The 21396-nt window shown below is 36.6% G+C and overlaps 1 protein-coding gene across 10 annotated transcripts; it reads left to right on the top strand.

The window, feature by feature from the left end:
- Positions 1-238: 238 nt before the first annotated feature.
- TIAL1 (TIA1 cytotoxic granule associated RNA binding protein like 1) lies at positions 239-18450 on the top strand. 10 transcript variants are annotated; one of them, XM_027592355.1, is made up of 15 exons: positions 239-425; positions 3121-3182; positions 7007-7103; positions 11887-12036; positions 12303-12357; positions 12515-12602; positions 13661-13729; positions 13969-14036; positions 14498-14573; positions 15698-15806; positions 16124-16219; positions 16320-16404; positions 16648-16771; positions 17111-17250; positions 18073-18450. In XM_027592355.1, coding segments are annotated over exons 8-15 (759 nt in total). In that variant the 5' UTR covers positions 239-425; positions 3121-3182; positions 7007-7103; positions 11887-12036; positions 12303-12357; positions 12515-12602; positions 13661-13729; positions 13969-14034; the 3' UTR covers positions 18200-18450. The 10 variants fall into 10 exon arrangements, 8 of the variants coding, with proteins under 8 accessions (XP_027448156.1, XP_027448150.1, XP_027448138.1 ...); XR_003519723.1 differs by lacking the exon at positions 3121-3182 and having other exon boundaries at positions 11938-12036; XR_003519722.1 differs by lacking the exon at positions 3121-3182.
- Positions 18451-21396: the final 2946 nt, after the last annotated feature.

Genomic DNA, 21396 nt, shown 5'->3' with positions numbered 1-21396 from the left:
GCCGGCCAGCAGGCACTCAGCGACGACGTGATTCGTCGGTACTGGGCACAGGGTTTCCTTAGCGGCCTGTTTTTCTCCCCACTCAGTTATTCCCTTTACAGGCCGTCGCGGCTGGCCTGAGCGGTGACCTGGCGGGCCGCGCCTGCGCTCTGCCCCGTTTCCTGCCTGGCTGGTGGCGGTGGCCATTTTGTTCATCCTCCTCCTCCTCCTGCTCCTCCTGGTTGGAGCGCAGTGTCCGGAGCGGGCTGGGGGGAGAGAGCCCGAGAGCAGGGTTCGGTGGCTTTTCCTCTGTCCCCAGCTGGTGCCCGGAGCCCCCCTCCCCTTCCTCCCCACCCCCTCCCCTCCCCAGCCCTGCCCTCCCCCTTGTCCCGGGATCGCTCCGTCGCACCCACCATGATGGAAGACGACGGGCAGCCCCGGACTCTGTGAGTACCCGAGACTGGGGTTGCCAGGCGCCGAGAGGCCCGGGCACCGCGGGACGCTCTGGGAGGGAGCAGGAGAGCGGGGCCGAAGCTGGGACTTACGGCGGCTCCCTGGCCGGGGTGGCGCGGACGCGAAGTACATTCCTCTTCTGTCCCCTTTTCCTTGGGAAGGAAGCCCTCCCTTCCCCCAAACACAGTCACTTCCTGGGGTCTGGGGTTTGTTTCGACCTTATCCTCTCGCGCCCTTCTTTGCACACCCTTCCTAGGCCGGGCTTCTGCACGGCTGGGGCTGTCAGGCCCGGGAGACCTCCCGCTCCCCCTCTGCTGTGGGGGCCCTGGACTGGGCCGGGAGCTGCCGGTCCCCACGGGGGCAGGGCCTGGGTGGGGGTGGGACTGGGGGTGGGACCGCAGCCTCGTGCCCCGCGGGCCCCGAGGAATTAGCGCTCTCGCTCTGCAAGTCCCCAGCTCCATCGCTCCCGGCTCTTCTCCCAAGCTAAGCTCTCCGAGGAAACTGGACACTCTTCCTCCACTCAAGCCCCTTTTCTCTTTCTGTCCCACGTGCCCCCGCCCACGCTGTCAGAGACACTCGCCAAGCGCCCGCTACTTTTGAAGTGCAAAAGGGATGCCTCTTGCCGCCGGAGCATCTTTCCCTTCTTGGAAGTTTACTTTGAGCGCTACCTACGCTAAACTGACAACCAGTTGTTAAACTGCTTTTGCTCTTTTGGTGTTACCTCCTCCTAATCTGTTTGTGCTTTGAGACCTTCAGAATTGGATAAAGTGATGTCTGTTCACTATTCGATGTGTGTCTTCTGAGCACCTTTTCTTCCATCTTTGCTGTTGCTTTTTACCTGAAGCCCGATCTAATGAATGAATTTCCATCTTCCAACCGTTTATTCGAGTTTTCCTTTCTTTCCTAATGAAGAGTGATGACTCAGCATTTGCATTCCTTTCCGGATAGTGTGGCACTCCTTTCTTTTTTCTGCATTTTTTAAAAAAAAGTCTGAGTAATTTCTCATTAAATGTTTAAGTTGGCCACCTTCGCTTTTCCTAGCCTTTGGAAGCTCAGCACACCTACCTCGAGTACGAGGAGTCAGATCGCTGCTTTGTTTTCTCTTGCCTCTGCCTGGTTATTGATATGATCATAGGCCACTTGGCTCTGCTATCTGTTGGGGAAATTACTTTTTGGGGAATAGATGAAGGTGGATGGGTACTCAGGAAAATCTAACTAGCTTCTCATCTCTTCTACCAAAGAAACTCCGCTCAGTAAAGAAGATAGATACCTATTTATAATATTGATACAGGTTTGGGGTTTTTTTGTTTCGTTTTGGGGAGGGTGGGGGTGGGCTTGCACTCTTTGTATCCCTATTTTTCTAATGTCTCACTAAAGTATTTGTCATCCTGTTTTGAGAATTTGAGGCCAACTTAAGCACATCAGATGTTTCAGTGAAAAGTCTGTTTCGGAGAACTTTTATATTTTGTGCTGTCTCCCATTACTAACTTTTTTTTCCCAGAAAAGAGAGAATTGGGACAATTTGAAATTTGCCCTTTAAGATCTGTTGAAGCCAAGGCTTGATAGTTAGCCATGTGTGCTTTGATGGAAGCATCTGGGAAAGTTGAATTTTAGTGCCTAGCTAGCATGTATTTAACAAAGATAAAAGTTACATTGTATCTAAACATCTGAAATGTCATCATTGCATCATAATAGCTACTGAATAATTGGTAAATTCTCATTGTACCTTTCTCATTAACTGTATTTATTCCTTAAGAAGAGGAATTCCTGGTTTTGTCGGGCTAAATAATATGCCATTTCACTACCTTTAATTCATATAACTATCTTTGCGTTTGCCTTATCTTTATCTCCATCAGACCTTGGACCCTTCTCCAGTAGACTAATGAGCTAACTTTGTCACTTATTTCTTAACCTCTACTTTCTCCAATCTCCTGTTCTTTCTCTGAAGTACACTTAAGTCGTCTACGTTTACAGTTGTCTAAGAATGTGACATGTGTACATGTGAGTAAAGAAACATCTTGAGCTTAGTTGTACCTGTGTGTCAGTACATGTTTACTATTCTGTCTTCCTTTTTCCTTCTCCCACTCTTCTCTATGGGAAGGGTTTTTTTTTAGACAAGGACTGCTACATCTTCCTAGGTCTTACCCCTGCAGCACTTAGTTCACTGCCTGGAAGACAAGAGGTACTCAAATATTTTACAATGATTATACTTCTTTTCATTGAATTAGTATTAAGTTTGTTTTCTTAAAGTCCTGATTAATGTAAAATTATGAGCAGACATGACTGTCATACATGGTGTGGTCTGTTGATTTTTATATATTTTTTTAAAACCTTCGAATGTGGAATTTTGAGATAAAAGCAAATGTTTCAGAATTGGGATTTCTTGGTCAGATTTTAATAAAAATAATGCATAGTATAGTTTTTTCTAAGCGTTCATTTTACATAATTCCCCTCAAAGGGTTCTTTTAGGTGTAAGTAACATGACAAAAACTTTGAACATGACTTTAGAGGTTGACATCTAGTAGGGTTTTATTTTGTTTATGGAGATCCTTTTATTTTACATTGTGATCTGTGGGTTAGGTTTTCACGTGGCTAGTATGTTTTAAAAGAATGTACTCTTAACAAAGCTTATCTTAAACTGTTTCCTTAAAATGCCTGTGTGTTACTAGTGAGGTTTTTTTCCTGCAGACACACACAAGCTAAGACATATGGTTCTATCATCAGAAAACAATATGGTGTTTATAGCCTAGGTAGGTCTTTAAATATTCATTACCTACAGTATTACTAATTTATTTGATGGTATTTAAAGTGGTATAGAATTGCTTTGATGTTGAGCCTAAAGTTTATTTATCCTTTAAAGGTCTGTTTTCTGATGTTCTTTGTTCTTATTTGACATTTATTTTGGGGTAATATGTATTCAATAACTTGTGATCTAAAAAAACAAACGCGATCATGCTATGTAATCTGGTGTTGGAACTAAACTGCCTGACACCGACCTTGTGGGACCCACATTTCCAAACTTGTGGGTAGCTTTTGAGAGCAGAGATTTGATCCATGGTATATCTGAATCTATAATACAACATTAAATTATGGTGGTGTTCTATTGTAGTTTAATTAACTTTCTTAATTTATCTGATGCCTCAAAATGAGTAGGAATTGTGGATTTGGGATTACACTATGTTATGCAATGCCATCCTTTAAGGCTGTTCTTTCTGATCGAGGCTGTTAAAAGGAGGAAGTAAAGCAGTGATTTAGAATATAATCTGAACATCAGAGGGCAATAGCAGAAGAAACTGTTAGATCCTGTTATAAAATTGACTAGCTATATGATGGATTTGGCTATGTTGTGGCTGTAATTAAGCACCTCGGCCAACTTAATCATATTCTCTGTTTCTTTAAAATGTGTGTGTATGTGTGTCGATATCCCTTATGTAGGTGGTCAATTCACTTATACCCACCCTGTATCTTTCCTCCACCTTGCCTCCTTCCTAAAATGAAATACAAATTGATCAGTTCATTGGAGGCCCATTGAAGGATAATGTTATAAAATCTCCTCTTACATAGGAACTCGTCAAGAACAAAAGCAAAAATGTGACTTACATGGAAATTTAGCCATAGTATCTTGTGCAAAAGTGCACGTAATTAATTTCAACCTTGGTAGGGCTATTCTTTTGAGTGAGAGCACATTCAGTGTTGAAAAAGCTTGATTAGTCTTCTGAAAGGCATGATGTTCCTAACTTAAAATTCTGCCCAGTTGGACATAGGAAGTAGTTTGGCAATGTGAACTTTTGCCTACTGTGAAACTGCCAAGTTTCTAGTCTCAAATTGGATTTTAACCCTTACGTTAGGGATAAAAGCATCATTTTCCGTTTTTAATGCTTTAGTTCCTACAGTTCCTGTTCATAGAAGACAAAATAGACCTAAGGTATGCCTTTTTTTTTCTTCAGTAAAAAATTGTTTTAGAATTTCCTAAGTGTTTACTCTTTGAATTGGCCTCTTAATACAAGAATTTGAGCTATTTGTCTTTTTCTGCTATTTTGTATGTTCTTCAATTAGAAATTTTATACTTCAAGCACTTAGAACTTTAGAATATATTGACTACTTCAGAAGAGAAAGAGTGAAGTGTAGACACTATAATTTAGGAAGAGAAAATACACTTCAGGGTACTGCCAAGAGATGATGTTCTTTCCAGGTCAGGTGTTGAACATCTTCCTTAAATATTTTTGTTAGTATTTATTTTGGGACATAATTTTATGGTAACGTAAGGTACTTAAGCTGTGCCGTACAGTATTTTTAAAGCTATAAGAAGTTTCTCTATTGAATATTAGGAAGGATGAAGACACATGCAAATGAATGAATTACCGAACTCGAGTAAAGGAAAAGGGAGTCAGATTTGGGTAACATTTAGGTGAAATTATATGGTAAATTACATCCTTTTTATCCTGGTAAATTAAGAGCTCTGTGTGTTGTTATGGAAGGCCTTTTTTATATTAGCTTTGGAATTTAGTTTGCTGCTTTACCACTGAACTTTTAGTGGAGATATTTGAAAAATAGGAAACCTTAGAACTGGATTTTTGTATTTCATGACATTCTAAACTTAGATGACCATTTTGCTCTTTGGCATCAGTGCTTGAAATGTAAATTACTATATCTAAATGTGCCTCTAGAAATTCTCCAAAATTTATAGCTCACTCAAAAAAGGTTGACTTGGAATAAAAATCCTATTAAACAGTAACAGCTTTAATTGTGACTGTTAGATGTGGAAGGTAATTAATGCCCATGCAGTTTTTTTCTGAACAAATCAATGTTTAAACAGTAATGCAAATTTAAAACTATTTATTTAAATTTTATTATATAGAAGTGGCGATCTATTTTAACTTTATTATTAGTGTCAATACGTGAAAATCAGTTTTATCCATTCCTCTTCTGTTCTCTTAGAGGTGAGCTAACTAGCACTTTAGGCTAAATGAATATAACATTTAGGAGCCCAAGGTCACTTGTTCGTTTACTTTATAGATAGTTCTACCTTGTACAAAAAGAAATTTTCCCTGGATACAGGCTCACAAATCCCTCTGAGTTAAAAAGGGACAGGCAGTTGTCTGGCGAGCTTATAATCCTATAACCTTTTGCTACCGCTGGAAAAAGTGTGTCATTCTGTGACCTACCGATGGGTCTGCTCTACTTTAATTATAAGAAAAAGATGGACCATTTGTCACTGGTTTAGTCTTCTATTTAAGTAATGTTGGACTTGGGGTTCAGTTTTAGTACAATGTAGATATGTAGACATTAGTACCCATTGCAATGAAATTCTTAGCTGAACTGGGAAATTGCTACTCATTCTTCATCAGATCATTTTTTTACACTTTACCTTTCTCGGTTTATTTTTCCCTTTCAGAATGTTCCAGCTTAAAGCAGTTATGTATTTAATATGGTAACCATAGATGCAAGGCTTATTTTGGTCTCAGTACTCAGTTTCCAGATGTTATATATTATCGTTAGGAAAAGAAAACTTACGTCTTTTTAATTTCCAGGAGAAGCTATGTTAAATTTTATAAATATTGTTTGGTTCATGAGGTTGTTCACAACGAATGTGAGTTTTAGGAATTATACACTGAGTACCAGAAAGACTTAAAAGTTTGGCAGTTTATTAAGCTAAATTAAGACAAGAGAAACCAGGTGGTCATTTCTGGGTAGTGGTGTTCTTTTCTTTTTTGAGTTTATCTGTATTCTGAATTTCTTAATGCAGAATACATATAGTCAATATGTAATTTAAAAAAATAATCCCAAATCTTTAAATAGGCATAGTGAAAAGTATACCTAGATTTGTCTTATATTTTCTCTGATATTCTGAAGACATCTTTGTATTTGCTTTTTTATCTACATAATGATGTATTTTGTTGATTCTGATGTATTTTAGACTAGGAAATTTTATTATTTTGCCCTGTGTTCCTAAAACAAAACAATGAAGATACATCATTGATAAATCTTGTTTAGCAAGACAAAACAAAAGCTTCCAATCTCTGTGTGTTTTGCTAACTTTACTCTCTCTTCTTTGTTCATGTAATTGCTTTTGTTGGGGGTCTAAGATAAACTCACCTTATGTCTAATGTCTCTTTATTGATTGGGTGTTACAATTAATCAGTATTTTTGGTGGTATTCGTGTGTGTGTGACACACAACACACACACTATTTTGAATTGTGTTTTACATCCAGAAATTATAGTTATCTGGAGGTTGGTTTAAATTTTATTATTTTTATTCTAATAAATAAGATGAGGCAATGATACGTAGGATGCAGAATAATAATGCTTTTGGGGCATGCAAGGTCACATTGATTTCTTCTTTATCACAAATGTTTGAAGTGTTACTTTAGTGGCCTAATTTAGTACCTAAGAACACTTGCTGCTTTCCTAAATAAGGGTTAATTTTACTTGCATAGGATTAGGCTTAATTGGAAAAAATTTTATTGAAGACAGAGGAAGTTAAAATGAAATAAAAGGTACTTAAGTGATAATACATGAGAGCCAGAGCTGAAGGGAAATTGCTGATAATGTATTCTTTTTCTTCTTGAACAGATACGTAGGTAACCTCTCCAGAGATGTGACAGAAGTCCTTATACTTCAGTTATTCAGTCAGATTGGACCCTGTAAAAGCTGTAAAATGATAACAGAGGTAAGATCTTCCCAGTTCCATGTGCTGACAGCGTGATGTTTAATGTTGTGAGATACATGAGTTGGTTAGTATCATTTTAAAATATCGTTTTTAAGCCTCAAGTTATTCTGATGGAGAGATTCATGTTTGTTGTGTTGACTTACTGATTTGGCAAATAAACTAGGTTTGGAATGGAGTTTTATTTGAGAGGACAAAGTTTGTGTTCTGTTACTCTTACATGGTCATTCTTCAGGATATAGTTACCTTCAAGTGATTCTGCTTGTAAAAAATTGTTAGCACTTATCTCAAGAGTGTTGAAAAACTATATAATATTTCATACAGTTCTAATAAGAATGTTCCTGATTCAGATGATAGACATTTAAAGTTTAGGAATTGGTGTAGTAAAAGAACATTATTAGGTTCTTGTGTGCTTAATGTAGCACCATGCACCTTGTGTATCTCTAATAAATACTAATAACAGCAGCTTTACATAGACTGGACTTAAATTGTTAGGGCAATCATTTTATTTTCCTTTTTGCAAAGAAAACTTTCTCTTTATACTCTCCAGACATTTTATAAAGAAGAAATCAATGTGACCTTGCATGCCCCATTATACTCTCCTATACAAGCCCAAAGATTTGTGTTTCAATTCGTTCTCTTCTTCCTTTTTCTTTATTCATCCACACACTTCTTAGACTTTACTATGTACCAGCTGTTCCTGTAAGTGCTAGAGATGCACTGCTGAATAAGACAGTTCTTAGTGCCGTAGAATTTTACAGCCTAATGAGGGAGACAGAGGAGTAACAGGCGCAAATGACAGAGGATGATAAATGCCGTGGAAGCCGGCAGTGTCAAGTGCTGTGGGAGCACAGAGGTCCAGGACAGTCTCGGGGCAGGGGAGGCTTTATTGCAGGAGTCAGCATCTAGGCTGAGACTGAAGGAGAGTAGTGGAATCTGAGGAAGAAGGGATTCCAGGTGAGAGAAGAATGTGGATCCAGTCTGGTAGACAGAGTGAGCAGGAGTGCTCATGAGAGGAATTGGGAAGGTAGAGACTATAGTGCGGTTGGTGTTCCGGATGGGATTAATCATAAAAGATGCCAGGATATGAGGCACCAGTGTCCGGCAGGGGCCGGAGCTGTGCTAAAGGAATTTGTGTTATACTCTGCGAGGGGAACCGTGAAAAACCCATAAAGCAAATTGGCCTTTTGATCTTCTTTTCTAACTGAAAATAGTCCTTACTCTGTTCCAGTACCTCTTCTTTCCTTCCTCTCTTTGATCATTCATTCATTCATTCTTTCATTCATCAAAAATTTGCTTTGTGCTCGGCACTCTTCAGAGCTCTGGGGACACAGTGGAGAGCGAAAGGGAGGAGACTCCCATGGGTTTACACGCTGTGGAGAACATCGTTAGCAGACAGACGAGGTAATTGCGGACAGGGAGGAGGGCTGTGGAGGGAATAAAGCAGCTCTGCGATGGGGATTGGAGGCTTGGTGTTTATGCAGGGCTGGGTGCTGAGGGGACCATGTCACCTCTTCGATCTGAGACAGGAATAACAAGACGGTGCGATCTGTGTTAAGAGTTGGAGGCGGAGGGAATGGCACGTACCAAGGCTGTTGAGTCGGTAATGAGCTTGGTGAGTTCATGGAACCGAAGAACCAGGAGGGCTAGAGCCGGGGCGGGGGGGGCGGATGAATGTAAAGCGGCAGGCGGGGTTCGGAATCCCCTAGGGATGTGTGGGTCCTGACACAGTGGATTTTACTCAGTGGCGGCGGGAGTTTTAAGCAGAGTAATAAGGCATTCTCTGATTTGCGTTTTTGAGGTTATTTGGAGACTGTCATGGCGAATGGATTGTACGGGGCAGGAATGGAAGGAAGGAAAGCAGCTGGGCTTATTTTACTAGTCTAGGTAAGAGGTGATGGGGGCTTGTTTTTTAGATTGGTAGGTGGAGAGAGAGAAATAGGTAAGTTTGGAATATAATTTAGAGGTGGAATCCGCGGGGCTGGACTGGCTGGGGGCGGGAGGGCGTCAGGAAAGACGCTAAGATTCTTATTTGTAGTTGCATAGATGGTAATGCTATTTATTTGCTCAAATGGGCGTGACAGGGGAGGTGTGGGATGGATGGGGGCAGTGCTGGGAATTAGGAGTTCTGTTTCGGCAGTGTTCAACTTAAGGTGTGCATTAGACGTCCACAGGAACATTATATGTCAGTAGTTGGATGAACCGAGAGCCCAGTGCTGATGATGGCAGCTTGCAGTGGTATTGGAACCTATGGGACTAGATGCGATCTAGTTCCTTGACCTAAAGAGAGTGCTGATAGAGAGGAGGAGAGTGGTCTAGGTCTAAGCCCTGGAGCATGTCAACACTTGGGGTGACGTTTAGAGTTTGAACTAAGGGGGAAGAACTGCCTTCTCAAAGATCCTCCAGTGAGAAAACCAGAAAACCAAGAGGCTGTGTGGAATCTAAAATGGAGTATTTAAAGGAGGGGAGGAGTCGTTAGCTGTTTTGAATTCTGCTTGAAAGGCAAGGTGAGGACAGAAAAGAGATCACAGAGGTGACAGAGGGGTCACTGGTGAGCCCAACACAAAGTTTCAGTGGCCTCGTTGGGTAGGAAGCCAACTGGAGTGGGTTCAGGAGAGACTGGGATGTGAGAAAGTGGAGGGACTTCTAGAAAATTTTTGAGGAACATTTGATAAAGATTTATTTTAATAGTATTCTTTTTAAAACTTGTGTGCACAATCAGCCATTTGTGGGAGAAGGATTTGAAATGAATTTGTATAATTTATCCATATTCTACAACTCCTACATTCAAACTTGTATATAGCTGTAAAATCTCATATTTCTCTGTCTTGAAATTTATGTCACCCAACAAAAATTGGTGACAATAATTATTAAGGTAAGCACATGGTTGATTTTTAGAGTGTCTCTTGGTGGCATAAATGGGAAGCTTCCAGAGGGTATGAACTCTAGCACAGAATATCTAGGCGTTTATTTTCCTTTCCATAAATTCCATTTCAGTATATGAAAAATGCTTTTTTCCCTCAGTTTTGTGATTTTTTACTTTAGATATTGTTTATCTTAGATTCTAGCTTTCTCTATATACTATAATGTTATGTTACCGATTTTAAGGCTAAAAAATTCTCTGACAGTTGGGTTGTGACAAAAATCAGTGGTGTCTTACATGAAATGCAGTGTGGGGTGTGTGTGTGTGTGTGTGTGTGTGTGTGTGTGTGTGTGTGCACGCGCGCGCGTGCGCGCACATATGTTCATACATTGAATGGGGTTGGCCTGTTAGGTAAACTTGAAGTCAGTCTACATGAGTTAGGGTAGTTTACTAAATAAAGCCTATTGTTATCATGGATCTACCATTGGACCCCTGTATGTCTTGCTGTAATTACCAGTGTTTTCTGTAGAGACCATCAGGGCAGAAGAGATAGGAGTAAAATGACAAATTGACTGGCAGAGTTTTAGTTTGCTATTTACCTTTAAATCCTTTCTACAAATGAATGTCATTGGTAAATGTTAACTCTTTTACAAGAGGAATTTAAGTGCATGTTTTTCTTTGGAATCTTTTCTCCATTTCCTTTTCTCTATCTCTTAAGAACAGAGTTCACATGGCTACAGTAGGATTTTGTATGAGAGCCCATAGTTTTCTTGTCAGTATTAATGATCACACTTTTTTTCCCTCAAGGAAATGCCTTCTGGTTGCCTCGCCACTATTGTTTTAGACGTCTTATTTTGGATTTTTCTTCTAAAACTTTCCTGGAATGAAAAACAGTGGTTGTTGAAAAGATCTTTATTTTATCTGGTATTTTGTACCCCTTGTAAGTGCAACTAGCATTCCACATTTTATAATAGTACTATTTTTTTAGGGCATTTTACACTGAACAGTGATGAATGTTTTTAGCCTTATGCAAAAAAATGTATTTGTATGGTTGTGTAGCTTTTCAATGCAGGTTGGAGTTTTATAAAATTCATTTCCGTTTTGGTTGTTAGATTATAAAGTTGCTATAACTTAGGTCGTACTTTCTGATTATCTTTATAAATGTCTCTTTGCCAACTCTTGTCAAGTATAGTATTGTAGAGTATATTTAATAAAGATTTCTTATATTGGTTTTTTTGTGATACAAATTGTAGCTTTGTCTTGGAATATTTTATTCAGACATATTTTCAGATGTTCTTTTCTTGATTTCTAGCATATTTTTCTGGTCTTTGAAGACTGAATTCAAAGTATATAGAATCTCCTGTTCATTAAGATAGCTTGAAAGATGGGGAGTTCATTTCAATAGCTGGTTATAAATTTGAAATTTTTCTGTTTTTATTCTCATTCCTTATCCAGAAAAGGAGTACATAATCTCATCTCCTCCTATGCAGTATTCATCCTAGTTTCAATCATAAGTAAAGTTTGTAAAGTTGGTTCACTTCTGTATTTTTTTTTGTCATGGGATATAGTTTATGAAGGATTATGAGGCATAAATAGAATTCATCCTTTTGAAAATAAAGTTGGGAGAGAGAAGAGCAGTGGTAAGGAGTGGTCCTTAAGGTTTTGTTTGGTCTAATATAAATTTCTATTTTATATTTAACATATTTCACCAGAATTCTATATTTTATTTTGCTTTTAATACTGATAGTCATGATTCTATACTGCTTTGATGGTTCTATTTGAGTACAACAGTATTCTAAGGTGCAAAGTCAGGTGTAGCTGTAAATCTTATTTTTATAAGTGTTAGGCTTTCATAAGCTTATGCAATCTCACCTTGTACATTCCTAGCTGTCAGTAATGTTTTTTCCTGGATTTTCTTCTCAGCAACCCGATAGCAGAAGGGTCAACTCTTCTGTTGGATTTTCTGTTTTGCAGCATACAAGCAATGACCCATATTGCTTTGTGGAATTTTATGAACACAGAGATGCAGCTGCTGCATTAGCTGCTATGAATGGGAGAAAAATTTTGGGAAAGGTAAGATAATACAATGATGGCACCTCACGAGTATATATTTTTGCATGTCGAATTAGCTTGTGTGTGTGTTTTTTTTTTTTAGCTTGTATTCTTTTTAGCAAGTTTTTAAACAAATATTCAGCTCTGCTGAGTGATGGTTTTGCTTTATTCAGCCTAAGTGTTTTTACAAAAATTATCCTGTTTGATAAATGATTTAATAAGTGGTAAGTGTTATGGTTCATAACGACATGCCTAATAATTGTATTAAATATAATCTTTATTTTTAGGAGGTCAAAGTAAACTGGGCAACAACACCAAGTAGCCAGAAAAAAGATACTTCCAGTAAGTACTCCTGCTGCATTTTACTGTGGAAGAGTTCTGAAATTATCCTGGCAGCGCTACCAGCTTAAATAGGGTTTTTCTTCCCTTAGTGTTGCCTGAAAGGGCTTATTAGTAGCTGGCTTTTTAAGTATTTGATTACCAAATGCTTTGATTTCAGATCACTTCCATGTGTTTGTTGGGGATTTGAGTCCAGAAATTACAACAGAAGATATCAAATCAGCATTTGCCCCCTTTGGTAAAATATCGTAAGTATCATAGTCAATACTATACTCAGTAGTGATAGGCAAAATTGTATTATATGATTAACTTGTACTGGAATTAAGATTTTCTTTCCCTAGTGTGATTTTTTTTGTTTGTTTGTTTGTTGGTTTGTTTTGTTTTTTGATTAGTAGATGTTGTTGAAAATGTTAATGTCATTTCAATGTTTTGGGGTCTTGTTTTCATCTAATCCTGTGTATAATATGTTAAAATTTTTTAAGTGATTCCGTTTGTTATCTTTGAAGCACATGTTTGGGTGGTACAGCCTATTATAAAGTCCAACTTTCTGTCAAATGTTTTCAAAATTTGGTGGTTAACCAAAAGTGAATGTGATGTATACTGTGTATTAAACTTTTATAGGAAGAGTTTATAAATTGGGAAAAGTAGGTAAATCCTTGGGTATATTGCGGTTAAATTAGAAATGTACGTGTTTAATTATAATGATAAATGTGTTTTGATATTTTAGCTGAAAAGTAGTACTATTATAATACTAAAATGTTTCATTGTCTGAGCCATAAATGTGGAATTAATTAGTGGATGTTTTTTTGTTACTGGTATTTGATTCTGCTAGTTAGGGCCCAAATGTGGTTTGATTTTTAACAGAGTTTATGCTCCAGTCTCATTGTATGTTATGTGATCAAATATATTGGAAAATTAAAAGTGGTTTTATAAGTTCTGTAAAATGTTTATCACAATATATCTTTCTGATTAAAATCCGTATATTTTATGTACTTCCTGTAGATTTAAATGAAAGGTTGTAGTACTACTTTACAGGAATATGTTTCACCTAAGAACAACAATATTTTTCTGTATACAATTTGTTGTTCTGTAGATTTATTTGAAAGAAAGATTTAATTCTTAATTTTCTATTTTGATACTTGCTTTGCTTTTTAATCTTTAAATGTGGTAAGTAGTACTGTTTTAAAAATCAGTATAAAAAATAATACAGGTTGCTGTTTTTCAATCTTTATTTATACCTGAGACCTGCAGTTTTTCTAAAGTCCAAGTCACAATTAAAAGTAATAGCATTCTGGTTATTTTGCAGAATTGCTCATAAGAATGGACAGGATCTTGAAGGCTAACTGCAAGGAACTGTGCACACTGGAACTCAGTTGTAGATTTTTTTCTCATTTCTATTTATTCTTATTATACATTATTTATATATACATATTTTAGTATTTACATTTTAACATTCTATATTCAGTGGAGTTCTATATTTCCAATCATTTTAACTTACTCACTAAAATTTCTGTGTAAATTTGTTGTTTTCGTACTGGTGTGCTTAGCATTGTTGTTAGTTTTTTATTCTCCTTTCTTAAATTTCTGAAAATGTCAATTTTTCAAAATTTACAGCTGCCCAAACTCCAAAATGATGGTAGAGAATTGACCAAGAAAAATAAAGAAATCTGTTAACAGGCCATGTATGCCTTTTTAATTCCTATTTTTACCTCTTTTTCAATTTTTTAATATTTCATATATTTTGTATCACTAGGCAGAAGACATTTAACTATTTAGAGATTGCATGGTAAAGTAGTTAGCATTGTTACAGTAATTTATAGAACCAGTAAACCTTAGAAGACACTAGCCAATAGAATATTAGAAAAGGAAACTATTGTTCCTATTAATCTTCAAATTTGAGCATTTAGTTTAGAAAGTGCAGGCTATTTGATTAGGTTGCATGTTTATTACATGTTTTTGTCCTACTGCTTTTTTCTAACAGGTAAAGAAGCGTTAGGGAGAGTTCAGGAATGGCAGTAGTTAATTAGGGCTAACTGGAATTTTATTTAAAAAAATGCTCACAATACAGTGTGTGTGGTTCCTTTTAGTTTTTATTTTGAGGATGACTCTTACTTCCCTCATTTAGCTGTGCTTCTTTTCACAGGGATGCCCGAGTAGTTAAAGACATGGCAACTGGAAAATCCAAAGGCTATGGTTTTGTATCTTTTTATAACAAACTGGTATGTTCTTTTCAACTCAGTGTAAATTTAATACAAAATTTAGTTAATCGGAATCTTGAATATTCTTAGATGTTGCCTACAACAGCTTTTATGTAATTTTGTGTGTTTTAATAGTAGAGTGTAATTGTTTTCTTGGAAATAAATAGCTGGAAAAAGATAGGCTTGATTATAAGAAAGTATCACGGTTGCATTTATGCATTGGTGAAGGTAAGATGTTTTGGCAGTCAAACTCAAGATTAGGATATATGAACTAATCTCAGAATTTGGAGGGAAGTTAAATTACATTTAGTCTGAACCATGAAAATCTCATTTTAAAACTTTTAAATTATCATCCATACTTTTATAGCTAGGATATTAATGACTGTAGCAAATTATGTAAATGAAAATTAAAACAATTCATCATGAGTTTTGCATGTATTAAAGAGGTACCAAAATGTCTAAGCATTTGCATTAACTGTAAGATGATAAAGTAGGCTTTGGTAGTAGCATTTTAGACCAATTTTAGCAACTTAAATTACCTACATCTTATTGAAGTGGCAAGATAAGGCTAGGAGCTATATTCTTTCTTTGCTTAGATTCATTGCAAATTCACATTAGTTGTGATAATTAAACTTATTTTTATTGGTAGCGTTCTAAATCCTAATACAGAGGTCTTCTGTCTTAAAATGAATTCTTAATCTTGTGTCACAGTCCTAATCCATTGCTACTGGAATGTAGATTTTGGGGTAGGTAATTTAGACCGTAGTATTGGGAGTTTCTGTGTATCCTTCAGTAAAAGTTACATTTCAGATCAGCCATTACATTAAGGTATTTGTGGGATTCTTACTTTCCCTCTTTTTGGTAATGAGTGGGGTTATGATGTTTTTTCTTGCATATTTGAATTATCGATTTCCCTTGATGCTTAAAGAAAAATAGTTTTGACGTATCACTGGAGTTCAGATCATTTTTGTTTATTTAGTTCAGTTTTGTTTATTTAGGATGCTTAGTGAATTCATTCCCGGTACTGGTAAGATTTATTGGATCCAGCGGTGCCAGCATTTTATTTCATTTTACTGGGTCTTACATGCCACAGTTTTCTTTTCTGTGTTTGTAATTGCTCTTTCTTTCTCTTTTTTTCTCTGTAGGATGCAGAAAATGCAATTGTGCATATGGGAGGTCAGTGGTTGGGTGGTCGTCAGATCAGAACCAACTGGGCCACACGTAAACCACCTGCACCTAAAAGTACACAAGAAAGTAAGATACGTCTACTGTGTATGTTAAAATTACGGATACGTCACAAAATCATGAAGTAGTGTAGTCTTAATTTCTTAAAATTTAAATTTTATTAGCATTGTAGGCTCATTTCATCTTGAAATTTAATTGTCTAACAATAATTTGGGCTTTGACAATCAGTATATTTGGAGTTGTGAACCAGTGATTTTATAGATCAAATCATGGCATCAAGAAAAAAAATTCTATTTTCTCCCTCAGTGAGGTATATCTTCGTACATAGTGATCGGTTTTATACTACTGTATAATCATCAACATTTTTCTTTTCTTTCTGCATATAGATAACACTAAACAGTTGAGATTTGAAGATGTAGTAAACCAGTCAAGTCCAAAAAATTGTACTGTGTACTGTGGAGGAATTGCCTCTGGGTTAACAGGTACAATGTGTGGTTTTCTCCTCCCCTTCTCTGGGGAGCTTTATCACTCTTAGTGTCAGTGTCATGAGCCTTAAGTATTTTGTGTGTTTTTGTTTCTCAGATCAGCTTATGAGACAGACTTTCTCACCATTTGGACAAATTATGGAAATAAGAGTTTTTCCAGAGAAAGGCTATTCATTTGTCAGGTAAAATTCTACCTACAGGTTACTCTTCTATTTGACCCATTCCTTTCAGTTACATTATTTGATCCCCTCAGGTGTGTCAGCCTTTGTTGTTTTAGTAGTTCTTTGCAACGTAGAACTTTAACCTACCTACATGATGTACTTCAGGAAAATACCAAGTTGACAGTTATAAACTGAGTTTCTGTTATTTACTGTGTAAGTTCTTTTGAAAAAAAAGGACAAAATCCTCCTATCTTCCCCTTTTAGATTTTCAACCCACGAAAGTGCTGCCCACGCCATTGTTTCGGTGAATGGCACTACAATTGAAGGACATGTTGTTAAATGCTATTGGGGTAAAGAATCTCCTGATATGACTAAAAACTTCCAACAGGTAATTCGATTTTTCACAGCACTTTTTAAGGTTTCCATCTTACATATCTACATAAAAGCTTTAAAAACTCTGTAAAATAAACAAACAAAATAAAGCATATAGCTGCTTTCAGTTTATTTTATTAATGCTTTTTCAAAAGTGATTATTTTGCGGTATTAACTGAATCTTAATACTTTCTTTCCACAGGTGTCACCACCCCAATAAACTTAGACAATGATAAATAACAGAGTCCTATTCACATAAGGGTGCTTACTTAGTTTTTCTCTTCCTTGTCTCCCACTTTCTTCAAATACTGTGTTTCTTACTTACTCCCTAAAACGGTAATTTGCTTTTTCCTAGGTCGACTATAGTCAGTGGGGGCAGTGGAGCCAGGTTTATGGAAACCCACAACAGTACGGACAGTATATGGCAAATGGGTGGCAAGTACCGCCGTATGGAGTATACGGGCAGCCGTGGAACCAACAAGGATTTGGAGTAGAGTAAGTTGTTTGGGTTTTTCCAGTGTAGAAACCGATACAGTTGTGACAAAAGAAATCATAAGTGTGTTTTTCTAGGGAGAATCTATTTAAAGTAAATTCATCAGGCTGTTCGACATTGTAGTGTTACAGAAACCTTATGAAAAATGATTTATAGTGCTAAAAATTTGCTTTTTATTACCTAGGTGAAAGGGGAGGTTGGGGTAACATTTGGTGTGTCCTACTACCTCTGTAAGCTGTTGGTAGAATTTCATTTACATTTCTAATCTATTTTATCTCGTTTATTTTCACCTGGAAAAGGTCTTTGTCTAGATATGTTTAGAAATTTAATGATTTGTGTCTGTTGGCTTGTGTGAGAAGTCTGAGATTTATGTGGTACAAAGTAGCTTGCCTTTTTTCCTTTGTTCATAGAGTGGGTTGGTCCTTTGCACCTTTTTCCCCAGGCCAGCCCAGATCTTTATTTTTACTGGTTCCTTCTTCCTTCTCTTTCCAACATGAATTTTGTGATTTTTAAATTTCTTATATTGATGTACTATGTGTGCAATATATGATAGGTAGGTGATTCGTCATTTTTTAAAAATCAGTTTTGAGATGTTCTTCAGAGAAGTCATTGTGTTAAGTTGTGATTATATTAACAAAAATGTAAGATCGATGTTGGGATATGTATTCTACATGTGTGGATGCGTGTCATTTATTTCTTCGCTCTTTGTTGTGGGTGTGTTGATTTCTTGTCTATTCTATGATGGGGCTCTGCTTGATTTTGGATAAATATATGGACAGTTTTTTTCTTTTGTGTTTGCTCAAGATTTTTTTTTTCCCCCCAAGTCAATCACCTTCTGCTGCTTGGATGGGTGGATTTGGTGCTCAGCCTCCCCAAGGACAAGCTCCTCCCCCTGTAATACCTCCTCCTAACCAAGCTGGATATGGTATGGCAAGTTACCAAACACAGTGAGCTGGGACTCTAAACAAAATTGTAATTCATGATAGCTTCAGTTTCCTGTGACACTCTGAAGACATGAAAGTAGACATCGGAAAATGAAAATATTTATTTTAAAAATTGAAATGTTTGGAACCTTTAGCACAGCTTTGCTTTGGTGAAGGACACATGTCTTCTAGTTCTGCCTTTTTAAGTTTTTGTTCATGATGGATATGAACATGATTTTTCTTTGTGTACAAAAACTAAAATAAAGTCAATAAAGACAATTCTGACTACAAATTTTGATATAATAGGAGAAATGGGTAATACAGTTTTGATTCTTAGATACTATTCCATTTTTATCTTGCTGTTCAGTATTTTAACTCACTGTGTTTTTAAAAGAGCAAAAAAAGGGAGGATCGTGGAAAACTGGGAATCACATATAAGTTCATCCTGAACCTTGATACTCCCCTCCCCTCCCCTGAGGTGGACCACATTCGAAGTCAGCAGAAAAAAGTGTGATATTGAGAAGAAATTGCATGATTTTGGAGTCGCTTTGGAGGAAATACTTACTTTATGCCTAAAGAAACTGAAGCCAGACTGATAAAGAAATTTTACAAACTAAATAAGGAACAGCATTATGAGTTACTTGAGCGAATGTTGGTGGTCCACATTAAGACATGTTTTTAAAACTTCAAAAAGTGTTGATTATTAAAACTGTAGTAAATTACATTTCATTTTGGGGGGAAATTCCAAGTATGGTGTTTGTATTAAAGTCAGACAGTCATACTTGTGCTTTTACATGAAGTTTAAATGATATACATTGTAAATATTGAATAACTACAGTGTTTAAAAAGCATGCTTCAACATAGAAGTAGCAGCAATGTAATTATTTGAAGTAACACTTAACACACTCCACTGCATTGAATGCAATGGATTGATAAGAATGTTTGACTGACACTTCCAAGGTTGGCTACTATGTAAAATTAAAATTATACAAATTACTATACAGAAAAAGCCTTAATTTTAATTTCATACAAATCTTTGATGCATTAGTACATTTTAAAATGTCATTGGAAATCAGATTTCTTTTTTTTTTTCTTTCTTTACATCACTTGGTATGTAAATACCTTGATTAAAACCTTGTAAACCTATTCCAAGGTTCCTATAAGTTGTATAGTACAAGTGTTTTTAAAAAAAATCTTGGGGTGTTTTTTAAAATTAGATATATTTTGCCCAAGAATTTTTTTAACAAGATTGCTAAAACATCTTATTTAGACAGTTTGATGTACCAATTTATAATTGGATATTCAGCTTAAGTAGTACACAGAGTTGTGGCTTTTATTTTTATTTAACTTTTTTTCTTTGTGGGTAGTGTGCATGGGATGACAAGCCTGTTCAGAGGCTGAGTTGTATGTGTGCAGAGTTTGTAAATGAACCAATTGGGTAGGTGTAGAAGACTGAATTTTGCTTCTGAGGTATTTTTCAGGCTATGTGGATAAAATCTGCCTCAAATTTCTATCCTAACAAGAATGTAAAAGATAAAAATCCTATGTATTCGAATTCTGACAGCTAGAGGGTGCAGATGTCTAGGCAGTGTGTTTAAAATGTTGCTTTGAGGTCTGGGCACCAAAATGAGAAAACCCTTACCAGTTAAGTAGTAAGATGCAATTAATACCCACAAAGTACTATTTTTTAAACGTCTAAGGTCTTACAGTTAGCTTTAAAATAATGATGGTTTTATAAATTGGTGACTACGATAATTCTGGTATTTTTCTTCCCCATTTAGAAAAACAGTCAAATGTATTAAACATGAGTATTTGCGGGGTCTGATTCATCTTTGGGCCAGATTTGTTAACGGCACTTTAGTTTTAACCACAGGAGTCCTCTGTGACCCTCTTCTGTATAAAAATTATCCTTATTTCTTTGTTTATGGCTAGTGTTCTTGGGGGATGTTATGGAAAAGTTACTTTATATTTTATAAGGAGAACACTCAAATTATATCAATTATGCCTCCTAGTTTAAAATTTCTTGAATATATGTGAAACTTGAACAACTAAAGATTTTTTTTTTTTTACATATCAATATTCTCAGTTTGCCTTTTTTCGTCTGCCAGTAAATTAAGGAGCTTATTGCAGCAGCGGGTAACTGCAGCTGCAGTGTTTTCCTAGTTGTCTTTTCTAGGATTTTCATAAAATGATCCAAACTAGTTCTAGCGCCGTAGAAAACCTATTACTGAAGTGTCCTTCGTCTCAATCCAAAAGAAAGATTTCATGATCAGTTCAGTTAATGGAAGTTATTTCATATTAAATGGTTTTTAAAATGCAGAGCTACTTAGCCAAATGAAATGCACCATTTTAAAATACAACTGTCAAGCTAACACAGACTCAAGTCTATTTTATAACAAAGTGAAGTCAGTGCTATCTTGATCAATTTAAGCCTAAGAATCGTTGCCTTTTCCATGTTCATTAAAAACAACAGCAGAGATTCTTTGGCATGCGAGAAAATGTTTATTTCTTAATTATTTTGAGATTTATTTTGGTGACGTGTTTCTGACTGCCATCTTCTTTGCTCTAATAATCTCTCTATTAGTATTTCCCCCATACCATTCCCACGTGATTTTTATGTCTGCTGGCAGTGAGAGGCTGAAATGACTGGCCAACGTAAGCCAAAGCTGTAAACCACAGTTGAAGGAAGTCTTTCAATAAAGACTAGACTATCTGATAAGTGGTTTTTTCTTATTGTCGTTTATTACTTAATTATTCCTTCCAGGCTGCCATGAAATAAGCAATTTTATTTTATTAGTAAGGTCTGTGGAATAAACATACATTCAGGGTCTATTTCTATGTTCTGTGTAAGTATCAAAAGTCCATTAGCTTTGTTGAATTAAAAAAATTTTTTAATTAAAATTTAATTTCTGGATGGAACAGTAGAAATTTTCATCCTTCTAAAAATGAATGCTCGGGCGCCTGGGTGGCTCAGATGGTTAAGCGTCTGCCTTCGGCTCAGGTCATGATCCCAGGGTCCTGGGATCGAGTCCCGCATCAGGCTCCCTGCTCCTTGGGAGCCTGCTTCTCCCTCTGCTTCTCTCTCTCTCTCTCTCTCTCTCTCTCTCTCTCTCTTCCCCCCTCTGTTTCTCATGAATGAATAAATAAAATCTTTAAAAAAATAAATAAAAATGAACTGATGATTAAAAATAATAAACTTACATTTAAAAAAATAAAGAATGCTCT

This window comes from Zalophus californianus, chromosome 15, assembly GCF_009762305.2.
Source record: "Zalophus californianus isolate mZalCal1 chromosome 15, mZalCal1.pri.v2, whole genome shotgun sequence".
Lineage (NCBI taxonomy): Eukaryota > Metazoa > Chordata > Mammalia > Carnivora > Otariidae > Zalophus > Zalophus californianus.
The sequence above is the reverse complement of the archived record's forward strand: the minus strand, read 5'-3'. Positions and strand labels throughout refer to the sequence as shown.

Coding starts and splice junctions, on each gene's coding strand:
- TIAL1 (XM_027592316.1), top strand. CDS start 394: ATGATGGAAGACGACGGGCAGCCCCGGACTCT. Junction 12,358..12,514: donor CCAGAAAAAAGATACTTCCA/GTAAGTACTCCT, acceptor CTTTGATTTCAG/ATCACTTCCATGTGTTTGTT. Junction 16,220..16,319: donor AATTGCCTCTGGGTTAACAG/GTACAATGTGTG, acceptor TTTGTTTCTCAG/ATCAGCTTATGAGACAGACT.